The sequence below is a fragment of the Dunckerocampus dactyliophorus genome, chromosome 5, assembly GCF_027744805.1.
Source record: "Dunckerocampus dactyliophorus isolate RoL2022-P2 chromosome 5, RoL_Ddac_1.1, whole genome shotgun sequence".
In the NCBI taxonomy this organism is placed as follows: domain Eukaryota; kingdom Metazoa; phylum Chordata; class Actinopteri; order Syngnathiformes; family Syngnathidae; genus Dunckerocampus; species Dunckerocampus dactyliophorus.
The window spans coordinates 12,348,920-12,362,762 of NC_072823.1; the positions used below are offsets into that span (position 1 = coordinate 12,348,920).

The 13,843-nt window shown below is 39.8% G+C and overlaps 1 protein-coding gene across 1 annotated transcript in view; it reads right to left on the bottom strand.

Moving 5' to 3' along the window:
• Positions 1-1,389: 1,389 nt before the first annotated feature.
• LOC129181745 (transcriptional enhancer factor TEF-1-like) overlaps positions 1,390-13,843 on the bottom strand; it is a 55,101-nt gene continuing 42,647 nt past the window's right edge. The window contains exons 5-12 of the mRNA XM_054777331.1: positions 12,891-13,022; positions 11,510-11,559; positions 10,670-10,731; positions 9,739-9,866; positions 8,812-8,985; positions 5,661-5,801; positions 3,932-4,084; positions 1,390-3,857 (exon numbers count right to left, since the gene is read on the bottom strand). Coding sequence (XP_054633306.1) covers positions 3,744-3,857; positions 3,932-4,084; positions 5,661-5,801; positions 8,812-8,985; positions 9,739-9,866; positions 10,670-10,731; positions 11,510-11,559; positions 12,891-13,022 — 954 coding nt within the window. The 3' untranslated portion in view covers positions 1,390-3,743. The remainder of the gene's footprint in view (positions 3,858-3,931; positions 4,085-5,660; positions 5,802-8,811; positions 8,986-9,738; positions 9,867-10,669; positions 10,732-11,509; positions 11,560-12,890; positions 13,023-13,843) is intronic.

Below are 13,843 nucleotides of genomic sequence, written 5' to 3' on the forward strand. Positions count from 1 at the left end.
GTAATGGCCTACTACGATTTCCTCACTGAGTCTCAAGTGGTACAGTATTTATATGATTAGTAGTAGCTCTGAAGTAAAAGAGATGTCAAGAGATTAGAATTTAGCCCCAAATTAGCTGCACCTGTATAAACCGCATAAACTGCGCGTGTCAGAGTGTTACAATAATTTCTCTCCCCGCTGCCATTAGTCAGTTTTATCATAACTTCTGCCCAGAGTCATGTCTCAACGCAAGCGTTTGTTGGGAACATAACTGCTGAGGGAAACATCTGTGACCACATGAACAAATACTCACACATACGCGGGCTGCACATGATCACACAAACTACGCTGGATAAAGAAGATTTGTTAGCGCTAATGGTGCATCTGGTTTGTGAGATAACACGGAATATTTTTCTAATCTCTGAACTCATTTCCTGTGAGGTCATTATGAGCACAAACACACCCGCCCACAGACACAGCCATACAGCCATACAGCTTTTCCTCACCGGGGTGTGGTGGAGCCTATGCCGGCACATATACCGGAGTATTCTTGGGATGGAAATAGTAGCTGTTGACGCTCATTCATGCTCTAGACAAAATAAATATTGAAATCTAGCCTGTTGGAATCATCAAATTTCCCAACAGCTGTTTCATTCACAATTTTGCCTTATCTGATCTGATCATTAGGACAGTTTTTTTTTTACCTTGACAATATTTAATAGACTAATTGAATATCAGTTTGATGCGCTATAGCTTGTAGGGTTTCCTTGAGTACGGCTCCCTCTAGTGTTCACATGTGGAAATACATATTTGAACTGCCAATTTCACTGTTTTCACGTGTGACATACGCATTGATAACACAATTATACTGAAATAATACAGAAAAATAAAAGCGGCTGAATGTAATTCACAGTATGTGGTTTATAGTAGGGTGACCAAATGTCCTGTTTTCCTAGGACTTTTTTCTTAAGTGATGAAATTGTCCTGCTTTTTCATTGGGCCATTAAATTGACAGGCATTCGAATTTGCTGCTAACTAATTTCATATTTTCCAGTTACATGTTGGCCCAGCAAGACGTGAAAGGAGAGCTATTATTTTCTCACAGGCTGATTATAATTTCTATCATTTCATTTCCGAGATTTTAAAGTTATTTTTGCACCATTGAAACTTATGAGAGAGATATTTTAGGCATAATAAAACCCAACCTCTGAGAATCAATTTGTGTTTTTGGCTATAGATGGTATTTCGTAATACAAAGGAGGCATACTTCAATGTATTGAAAATATAAAACATCTTCGAGTAAACCTCGAGTATTATTTGAGTATCTCACGGCCAAGTTTTCGTTAACCAAAATATGTTCCCCGAGTCTATATGGGCTTATAAATAAAGACACATAAGCATTTGGAACTGGCCATTTATTTGAAAGTGAATAGCATATGCATACAAAGTCGCTACAAAGCTAGAAAATATCTAACATACTTTGAGCCATGAGGGAGGGCAAAAGATTACCAAGCAAAGATCAGACCCTGTGCGGTACCAATAGACACACCACTGGCATTTGGATTTTTCTAGATGTACTCTCTTCGTCACAAAATAGGATGGGCATAAGAATATCAAACATATACACAACATCTGTAATAAACGTCATTGTCAACTTTATACAAAGCACCTTCAAAAAAACCAAACTCCCAGTGCACATACACAGGGAGGAAAATCATCAAGGCCATTAGGGAACTTGTTACAAACAGGATTTCTGTGCCATGTGGCTCTACATGTCCAATTAGCACATACGAGACAACACTGGCAACACACAACAGTGATTCACAAACCCAGCAGAGGACCAAAACCTTCTGAAATACATCAAATGTGACTTTTACTTTGTGGTGAGGACATCGTCTCAGTGATTGATTTTCAGAAATGACAGGATAACCTGAGAGTGCCCACTAAGATACCTTCTTTAAATCAAGCACAAAAGGAACAGTGATGAGATCATAGCGCCCGACCTGAATGAACAGTGAGCCGACTCTTTTGTAAGTCTTTAGGGTACCGGGCTCCATATCTCATCAGGAATAAATGCCCCTTCACTCAGCACAAAACAGGAGGCCTCATTACCTCCATCACTGTTTGTCTGTTAGCTGGATTATACGAAAACTCTTACTATTTTCCATGACACTGTGAGTAGAGGTGGGCCAAGGATGAATGTATTAAAACATGTTTTTTCACCTTCAATAAGGATGAGATCCCTTTGTTTATCATGTAAGAATGGAGAGATGTTACAGTATTATATCCGTAAAGACTCCCAAGTTACTGGTTAATGTTAGGACTCATTTGCTGGATAAACACACTAGTCACAACTATGATGCCCAAACAATGCATTGTTTTGAATGAGGTTAGTCTCAACATGTTCACTCCAACATACATGTAGTACACAGACTCAAGCACATGCCAAATGACTCAACATTTCATTTACATTCTGTGGGAACAACAACAACAAAAAAAAAGATACAACAAATTACAACAAGACATTGAACGTTAATCATCAGTCCAGTATTGGAGCATGTGCAATTAGAAGTTCCTGGTTCTCAAGTCATGTTCAAACAGTGACAAAATAAGATCATGAGCTGGACAGGTCGGGAGAAGACACTTGTTTCCTGACAAAGGCACTTCATGCTGCCAAACATGACATGGACAAACCAGCACAACACCACCTGCTACAGTGCACACCGTTTTTTGGTTTTTCTTCATTGATAATGGGCAACCTAAGAGGAAAGAAGGTACTGCCTTTAACCATTTCAATGTGCTCCGGTCAATAAGAAGGAAAGACAAAACACAGACTGTCAAGTTAGCAGGTGTAAGTCAACTGAAGTCCAACATCATTTCTCAACGTTCTCACCTCTTTTGCACTACGAGCGACTGTGTTATGGTTCCGTTTATACAATTTGCAGTGCGTTCCGACAGATTTTTTAACAACATAGTTTCATATTTCACATGGAATGGACATTGGTGCACATAAATGTACCTGAAAGATTTTAGTTTTGCGTATAACTTCTTATTAACATACATTTTTAGATTGTGTTCCTGGAATTAAAATAGAGAATATATGCTATTAATAGTAATTTTCCAAAATGTAGAGACTATTCTTTTTTTTTTCTTCAAGAATTGTACAAAAAGGTTAAATAAAAAAGATTATTTTCTTTGGGACAAACCTTTTTTATGCGCAAGATTACCACTCACACAATTTAACCACTGCTATCTGTACAAGACCACCGCTGTATTGTACTAGTAGTTTTTTATCCAGTGTTTCTCTGGTTATTGATGATACACAGGGTCTGACCTTTAGTGTCCATCTTTATGTGAACAATAACACACACACACACACACACACACACACACACACGCACGCACAGTCTCACCGGGTGAATATTATTTTGACTTTTGATTTCACAAAGCCACGCAACACAAATTACCACTCATATTTCCAACATCAGAGCTGCAAATAAGAAACCACTGAATGAGATGTGACATCACCTGGTGGATATTTGTAAACCCTCACAAAGTGATCTGATGGGTTTTTGAGTAGATAATCAGCATCTGCTCTTTTTTTCTTGTGGCGTTTTGGAGCTCTTCTGTTAGATATATCTGGTAAGAGTTAGACCGTGTTGTGACCGTGCAGCCTGTTTTCTTCCCAACGTTGTTTGGTTGAAAGACACTTTTATGGAATACGTTTTCAGACATTTCAAAAAGGCCATCATTTTGTGTGTGTATTATTCCTTGATAAGACGATAGATGTGGTGCTGGGCTCCGTGCTCGTTGTTTGACACCTCAAACACACAGGCCATGCACAGCAAGGTCTCCTGAGTGTCTCTGTTGCTCACCACCTGAAATCCACAAATATTAAGAATCATAAGCAATTCGTTCATTCACAGACACTCAGACTATCTGATGTCCTCACCAGCAGAATAGTGAAGTTCTCTAAGACGCTGTTCATCATGTATTTCTCTGGCAGGTGCTTCAGCTTGTGGATGAAGTTGATCATGTATTCACACATCGGAGAGCGACTGATTCTGTACACAAAACGTCCATTTTCAAACCGGGCATACTCCGTCTGAAGGAGAAGAGAAAAGGCACTCATTAACCAGTCTCTCACACACACGCACACACACACACACACATATATATGAAAAATTGCAAGAATTTACATTTTGCACTGTTGGATCATAATGAGGTTCTAAGTAGAGCATTCGTTCATGTCATTCATTTATTAATTCCAATTGTGCAAGGGCGTCAAACGGAAAATGGCTACGTGGAGATGTAGCAGGGGGCATTTCTCATGACTGCGTGGTAATGACTGGGTTTTTCAACAGTATAACGCTGCAGTTCACAATACTTGCCTAATAAAGTTTCTCTGATCTACAGTAAGTCTATTCTAGGGGGGTTTAGGGTTTTTTGAGCTCTGGTCTTGAAGTTTTGATCAGCCGGTGAACAGCTTATATCAGTTTAAGTGATTTTCTTTTTTTTTATTGGGCCCAGAATTCTTGACTGCAGTCATGCTACAGTATATAGGCTTTATGATCGGAAAAAAGGAACCGTAAGATCACCTTAATCTAGACAAAAACATATTTGACGTACTATTTCAAGAGAACATACTGTATATCACTCGTGAAACTTAAGAGGATGAGACGCCTTCTTTAAGGAGACTTTGGGTGTGAGAGCACATTGCAGGAGCTCTAGCAGGACTTTCAGGTAAGTAAGAGTGCAGTCGGTGAACCAAGTGCCTTCCACCGCCGACAAAGGCTGGTCATCTCGTCCGATTAATTCAATTATTTTTCGTGTTATTTGCTTAGCATTCTGACTGTCACACACATATGAGCGAGTGTTGCCCAGTGTTTTGGCTGCGTTAGCTGCCGTTTGACTGATGATCACACCGTGAGCCTTGAAAACTCCCCATACTCCGTCAAGTGCTTGTTCTTCAAATGCCGTATTAAATTAAAGCTTTTTAACAAGCTGCCCCCACTGGAAATATTTTTCATAGCATGTGATTTGTTTTGGCACGCCTGCTCAGTGTGAAGGAAAGTGGGAGGAGGGTGCTACCAAAGATGTAAGTTAGGGCAAGACATTACAATGCATGCAGGGAAAGCTGCAGGCTACAATAGTGCTAGCTACAGGTGATCAGCTTTTGCGATTGGGGTTGAAAGGCATTTACTGACATATGTCGATCATGTGCTTTTTCACGAAAATCGGCTGGTCGTGATCGGTGGCCGGAGCATCCCGAATAGATACACACACACATGTATGAACACTGCTTGATTTCTTATTAGTTCTTCCAGTAATTATTAACTACTATTTAGAGTGGGTAGCCCAGCTACAGCTCTGCCGCCTGCCCAGCATGCCTTGCAGGCACCGTGTAAACACTGTTCGACTTTACGTATTTGTCGTTTGTGCTTCTTGTTGTTTATTGCCCGAGTTGGAATTCCGAATTGTGACGATGCTGGGATCCACTGTACCTACTTTTGTCCCACCCTGTATGTATTAGTTGTTATTACCTTGCTTAATATTTAATGTACAGCAAGTACTAATTGCTGAAAATAGTAAAGACATCTACCGTATACTAGGCTTTAATTTTCAACATAGTAAGACATCAGTCACACCGTGTCTTCCTCAAGAGAGGCCATTGTACTTACCTCCACCTTCTCAACGACCTGCTTGCCAAAGGAGCACACCTTGGTGGAGCAGGTGATGGTCATGTTCTCTGAGCTCTCATACTGACTGGTGACACCGTAGAAAGCAGCCGGGTCTTCTTGTATGTTGTAATTTAGGTCCGCCTGCCAAATGAGGAGCAAACAAAAGAATATTGAGAAAATGCACAATTTAGATATGAACACATTCACTTACGTTTAAGGTCTTTCCAAACTTTCAGCTCTGAAACTCTGCTTAGCCATTGAGCTCTGTGTGGTGCAACAGTTCATCTCAACTATCTAAGGTGTTGCTTGTTTCATGTAGCAATGTAAGTTGCGGATTATCCTACTTTCTGTAAGCAGATATTTCGGTGCTGTACCGAGTTCTCACATGGTACAAATTGAGTGATGGACAGGAAGTGTAACTGTCTCGTCATATAGTCACCTGTCGACTCGGTAAACAAATACAGTGCACCCCAACCTTTGGAGGGGCGAGCAATTGTTCCAAGGAGAAGCTAGCGCTTGAAAAGCGTTCCGCTGTTAAAGTCTCTTGTTGTCTTCCCATTGAAATATGTCAACTGACAAAGACAAGTGGATGACATGAAAGAAGTGGGTCTGCATTGTTCAGGAGAGATCGAGAACGGTGCTCCAAGCTGGAACAATTAATATTGCACTTTACGAATTAAGGAACTTTGACCTACTATCAATAAAATTTTGACTGTTCAAACTGTTACTGTTACATGTCTACATTGTTGTACTTTCCCAAAAAGAAACATTGTAAATTATTATTAGAAATTATTTATTTATGTTATTTTGTTTACTGTAGAATTACCAGCCATCAGTTTGCAGTTTTTTTACGTTTAATTTTACAAAGCAATAAACCCTTAATATTTGAAAACACTTATAATTTTTTCCCCGATGAGTGATTGCTTGAAAACGTGTGGTATATGTGTGTATTCACCTATATTCAGTAGTGAAGGAAATGCTTTTTCACTGTAGTTCAATTGAGAGTGAGTAGTTAGAACAGTGCCACCCTTGGGTGCCAGAGATGTTTAAAGTCAGACACACTGCTATGTGGAAATGGTGTAATATAAGAGTCAGGTGAGCAGGTGTTCAAACAGAGCAAATGTGTGTTTATCAATCCACCACTTCCATATCCCAGGTGGAAAGACACCACACAACTACACAAGTACACATACACACTCACAACTGGCACCACAAAGACATGGCCTCAGTGGAAAACTACGAGTTGCTGTATAGGGACAGTTTGGATTTTTTGACATTCAGTAGTATGGACATCCCCTTCTGGAATGTAGTGCATCAACAGTGACTTTTCCACCACTTCGTCCTGTGAGCTGAGTTGTGGTCAGTTTTTGGTGTTGAAGAAACTAGTTCCGGCTTGTTGGTAGTTTTAGAAAAGTGAAGCGTTTTGCTGCTCAAAACAATATGTAAGGCAAATGTATTACTCTTTCGAACTCATATTGTTTTGAGAAGCAAAACACTTTATTTTTCTGACCGCACCAACTAGCTGGAACTACGTTCTTCAACACCAAAAACTGACCAGGGGTCTTACTTATAAAGCTTGCGTATGCACAAAACAGGGCCGGAAAGCTGCGCACGCCATTTTCCACGCCAAGTTTGGTACCTCAAGAACACAACTTGACTTGAGAAAGTGCGCACTGCTACGCCACCTTTGTGGTTGGTGTACGGTAAACAAATACAGCGCACCCCCCCAACCACCACCCCGCCAGTTACTTCTTCCTCACAGGCTTGTGAGCGGCACAGTATTAACTACATCATTCAACAACGTTGCAATTTTGTGACGTCGGTGCTAAAAGCTCTATATCGGCTTTCAATGTAGGGAAAAAACAATACCGATGTTGGCCGATATCACAATTTTAATGCCAATATCGGTGGCCGATATTATCGGACAAACCTACTTAAAACATTTGTGGAAAGTGTTGTTATTTGACATGACACTGATGGATATCATTTGTCATTTATGATAAACATCATTACGCACCAACATGAGGTTGTCAAATAATTCTAGGGTCTAAGTTTACAAGACACAGAGCTTATATGTCTTTCGTGCTCGGGTTCTCGCTATTTTTTTTTTTTTTTTTTTACAATTTATACAAAAAAAAAAATAAGACAGTTTTCCGTTGCATGTGTCAAGTATGTCATCAAGAGCAACACTGATTTACCATCCATGGCCTTTATTTGTGTGGAATGATGGGCTTTTCTTTTGTTGTGCTTTGAAATAACACACAACATTAATTCCTCATAAAATAACTATAATATATCTAACATTTTGATGGTGTTAATGTCATCATTAAATTAAATATTTTTAAACTATCAATCTGGAATTACAGCAATTCATTTTCGACATAACTTCATCCTCATTTTCTGTCATTGCATCTACCTTTAAATGAAAGAGATTTTGCTAAGTTTATGTTCATCTAAAATGTGGTATCAACCAGGAAAAATGTAGAAACATGCTCACAAAAATGGAAATGTGTGCCTTGATATAGTTCTACCACGCTGCGCCACGTTCCACTGACGCTGTTGGCAGCAGACTTGCTCATCTTCCTCTTGTTAAAAAAATAATAATAATAAAAATATTTTTTACGGGCCTCCAGCTCTCCAACTAAGATTTCTACCTCAGTTTCGGTGAAGTTCCGCTTCTTTGTCTTTGGCTTCTCAGCAGCCATGATTCAGAAGAACCGAGCGGAATGCAATCAAGGGTCATTAACTATTGAGGTCGCATTCATGAGCCGCTTTGCACTGAAGGCGTGGAGGGGGCGTGACGTGGGGTGGAGATGCGCATTTGGACAGCAGGTGAAGCACAAATTGCGTGAATGTGTGCGTACGCCACTTTTTTTTTAGGTTTGAATATTTTTGCCTGTACTCACAATTTGGGTTTCTGGCGTACGCAGACTTTCACAGTCTTGCATGGGAGGCCCCAGAACTCGGCTCATGGGACAGAGTGGGGGAAAAGTCATTGTTGATGAACTACACTGCTGATGGGGATGTCACGAAACTTCATGTCAAAAAATATGAACCATCCCTTTAAGCAATTACACCATAGCTTGAATTAAATGAGTTGAAGGAAAGAAAATGTGTCTGAGCAGGAAGTCCAATTTAGCCACGTGCTCACCCAGAACTTGATGAGATAGAAAGCGTTTTGAGGGCCCTTTCCAAAGAGCTCTTTCAGGCCACCCTTCTTCTCTGGGAACTTGTCGTAGATCTGCCTAATGTCCACACACTCCAGCAGTGGGTCGCTGTAGCTCGGACTGCTCTGACTGATGTGCACAAACAGGTGCTTGTTGTACTGGAGGGAGTAGAAGAAGATGGATCAGGCGGGCCAGACATTAAAAACATTTACATTATAGTTTGTTCATCAAAGACAAAGGAACTCAACCCTTTAATTCCTTGAATAGCTTGGTGAGTCATTTCAAGGCCACTCTTGCAGTATTCCACATTTTATTATTACAGCCTTCATATGGGCCTAAATGTCAATAATAAATCATGGCAAAGAATCCAAAGAATAAAACGTCAATTAACATATACGGTAGTCATTTCTAAACAATACATTAACAACAAAAAAGTACAATAGCACTTGTGTTTTTATATTGTGAAAAGGAAGAAGGATTGATAGAGAATTATGTTAGCAAGTAGATGACTTGGAGCAAAGCACATATGAGCGATATCATTGTGACTGGAGTCAGCATTGCATTAGGGTCTTTGGTCAAAGCAGTAAAATTATTTCTAAATTATTGTTAACTAAGGCTTTATTACTCATACATGGATTTGTGTGCGTTATGCCAGAGTAGTCAATTACGTTCCTGCCTGCTGCCACACAAAATATTGTGTGCAGTAAATAGTTTTTGAGCAGGAAAAAAAACAACAAGATGAATGCCTGCTGTCTGTGTGCGCACGGCAGAAAAATGGCACTGAATGCATAGTGTGGCAGCATGACAGATAGACTGAAGAGACAGAGCTTTACCAAGGTTAGTCATACTTGGAGACACACAATGGAGGCTAGCACTGTTCTCTGCTGTGTGTAAGTGTGCGTGATACTAACTGCTTCTTGGTCCCTTTGTGTTTCCAGGAAGGATGAGAACTCCACCAGTCGTAGTTTAGTGGTGCCGATAGAGCGGCCCTGCCATGCTGGCTCTCTGTGTGACTGGGCGGCTGGAGGACGCTCATAGCCTGGAAAACACACACAAACCAATTTACGTCATGTCATCGTATTTAACCGCAATATACGGTATACATTGGCACATAAATTAGGACTCGATGATGCAGCGCTGAAATGGCAGTTCATCAGTGTTATACGTATGACTGCAACATGCTGTTAAAAAAAAACAAACAGTAGTATCAGATGTTTTACTTTCTTTCCAATATGTATTTTATGTTTGGCACAGAGTGCTGATTACATGACAGCAGCAGGTGAATATGTGGCTGAGAAGTCCTTGCAGTGAGACTTACCAACTGCAGATTACTGTGATGGAGTGTCGACGCATCGTACTTGCAGTCTAAGGCGGAGTGTTCTAATGATTTATCATTAGTGATAGACTTATTTTTACAATGGTGTGACAATTTCAAGATCAAGGAGAATCTGAAACACACATTTACTACGCCCTCCTTTGTCAATACATTTAAACAGGAGCTTAAATTGCGTTTTAATGTTAATATTTTTACAGTCGTTAACTTCTTTTAAAATGTTACTTGTTGCCTCTATTTAATTCAAGTGATGGCAATTTGATAAACACTCTGCTTTTGGTGTTCGGCCATACATTTCCACACATCATAAGGTTAGAAAGTGAGTCTGTGGTGCAAGTACGGATTAAACCTCCATTTTTCTCCGTAGGACCTCCCCACAAGTCAAGCCTCACAGTGACTCGGCCCAATCAAAAAAACACTCCAAAGCGAAGCTGCAGCCTAAAAGGCAAGAAAGAGGACCACCTGTTCGTTCCAGAGAAAAGAGATAATTGCCGTGTGGTCCCTCTCACCTGTGATTGTGGTGGTCCCTGCTGTCTGCACTGAGTAGGCTTGCTGCGAGAATGGCTTGATGCTGAGAGAAACAGGCAGACAGAAAGGGCAGTATTAAAAAGGCTGAAAGGACACACTGTATTGCCAGTCACATTGTACCTGCACTGTACTGAAAGGGATTACAGTGTGTTCCATGACTTAACGGAACAATGACACAAGCGAAGAGGTCAAGAGTGTCTAAAAGCTATAAGGGGCCTGATTTTATTTCCTCATTGCTATCACATAGTCATGTGACTTTAACTCAACAGAAAAATTATGGTAGCTGCAATAATTGTCTTTCTTGTCTGACAGGTGTGAAGTATGAGAATGTCCAGGCTTTGCATGGGTATAATGTAATCATTTACTTTTCAAAATCTGGTCAAGTGCTGTTTATTTCTTGAGGCAAAACTGGGTGCACTACTTGGCTGCAACCAGCAGAGGTGCTGTTGATTCAGTCAACTAGAAAACCGTTGCCATGTCGCATGCCTGTTCAAGGTCAAGGACAGCTTTAAATTTACTTTGCGTATGCTTTGTTTTGGTTAAAATAAGAATGTTTTAACAGTTTAAAGAAGACAGCATGACGTAAGCTATGGAAAGATGAGCTACAGTCACACCCACCCCCCCTTGCCAACATTATTCTGCTTAGTACTTGTATATGACAACTCCTAATTCACATCCAGTTACTACGTATACGATGATAACTGGTCGTGCATTACTTAATTAAAAGGTTATTGTGTTCTAATCATTTCATTATTTCATGTGACATTTCCACATATTGAAACCAATCACAAAGCTTAAAAAGAGTACATAATGTGACTCACTCTTCTGAGGCGGAGCTGGACTGTCCTCCAGGGATCATCCCCTGCCACAGCTGAAAATAAAGCACTCATTAATAAGATGGACAAGGCAGGGATGATCGAAGACCCTATTGTCTTGAGTTTACCGAATATGTACAACAGGCATGGGCAGGTATGAGATTCTGACGGTATGATCACCTTGGGCAAACATATCACGGTTTCATGGTATTAGAATTATGTGTTACATTATAAAATGTTTTATTTTATCTTTACTGAAAAGAAGCGAATGTAAAATTTTCTGTTGAACAGTCATTTTTAAACAATGTAATAGAACATGATAGAAGGGGAACATATGTACGTTTGTATAAATAACAAAAAAAAACACAGTTATTTCTAAATGAATAATAAATAAATGCTTCTGTCTCTGTAATAGCACGAATGTTATTGTGTATTGGCGGAGTTTTTGTTAATTTGCTTGCGTTAGCAAGTTTCAATTCCGTTTCCGGATCATGTGATTGTTGTTAACAACTGTTGCTAAGTCGTTGTTGCTTGTTGTTCAGTGAAGAGTAAACGGTTTATACCAGTTATCCCCGGCTTCTGTCTCGTTCTGAATCACATCTCCACATTTGGTGACCTTTATATGTTGACCGACAACAGCGGCTGTACGGGTGAAATGACGAGTTCTGCCACCTGGCGCTACTGCGCATGCATACAACACGCTGTTCTCAGTGGAGTAAATCTTCTAAATGTGCATCCCTTTGAAGGAATCTTTCACGTGAGTACAATGTTTTCACTTAATAGTGCTGTGTTTTGCCATTTAGTAAATGACATTTACTATACGTTTTAAGCTGCAACGTGTAGTGTCAATACATGTTTGTTTACACTACAAGCTATTCAACGATGGCATTTGCGCCTTATTAGGCTGTGATATTCACGTGAACATGTGGAAAATGTACTTAAACAGTGTGATGTGCTTACGCATTATTTTGATAGCTGCAAAGCCATGTGAAATACACACTAAATCACATGTTACGGGATGCACACGTTTTGTCGCACCCGCTTCATGCTACCCCGGCAGCTAACGTCAGTGCTAGCTATGCCGCGACAGTTAAATTGCCAACTTTTGGCAACACAGCTCAGCTCACGCCCATGACACATCGAAGCCAATTTCCAACGCGAGGAATAACACAGAACATGACAAAGTATTTCCACATAGTGGCCGTCCTGGACATCCACTTTCTTTGATACTGTCGGACAGTATATTTTAGTGGTTTTGAAACCGTGACGTTTTCATACCGTGGTATACGTTCAAGCCAGTAACCGACCCATGCCAAATGCACGGTATTGATTACTTAATAAAATGTTCATCGTTTGGTAAGGAGTATATGTGATTTTTTTTTTTTACCTGTGTGTTACCAGGAAAGTTGGCCCGCACTATTCCAGGCAGCAGTTTGCTGTGTATTGCAGTGGCTGAGACAATCTGAGAAGAGGACATGGACGAAATGCTCTGCAGAGCTTTCTCCTTGGCATTATGATCCTACCAGGCAAGAAAAAAAATTACTACTGCAATGCCATAAGCAGGAGAACAGAACAACCAAAAACATTGAACTATGTAGTGTTAAGGTCACGCTGAGAGTAAAAGCTTTGTTTGCCTATCAATGGACGCGCTTAACATAAATTAAAGCAGCTTACTAGCTTAATGGTAAAGGACCTGACAAAATATTTGATGTTGGGTAGAAAATCTTTTTTAGCAGAGTGGCCACTTTGTTCAGTCATACACTGATAGCACAGAAACAAATGGATCTTATTTAGCCTTTTTCTTTGAATTAAAGAAGAGTATGCATTTCAGTGTGGCATGTTTGTGTTTATTTGTTGTTCCAGTGTGTTCACACACCAAGGGAATGCTTAATGCGTCTTGTTTTTTTACCAATTACAACAAGAGATATTAATTCTGTCTCTGAACTAACTGAATAATAACAGTTAATAGTAACTACTGTTGACCTTCAAGAAGTTGTTATTGGATGTTCATCCTGCCTTATACTTGACTGAATGAACACAATTCAAGTCTGACTAAAAGGATGCTGGAAATCAATAGATTTCAATTTTTACAACAAAGGTTTTGGCCTTCTTCTTGAGATGACTACAGTTCTACTTTTTACGTTTCTATTCATTTTTTTCATTCCATTTTGACTTTAGTCATATTTATTTTGTAAATGTAAATTTTATCCTGTAACCGAGGAACTTTCCCCAATGTATGTATTCCCCAATATCTTAACTTATCATAAATGTGCTTCTCTCAATGTGACATTATGTATGGCTTTGCTGTAAATTAAGTTTATCTTACAAATTTGGTCTTTT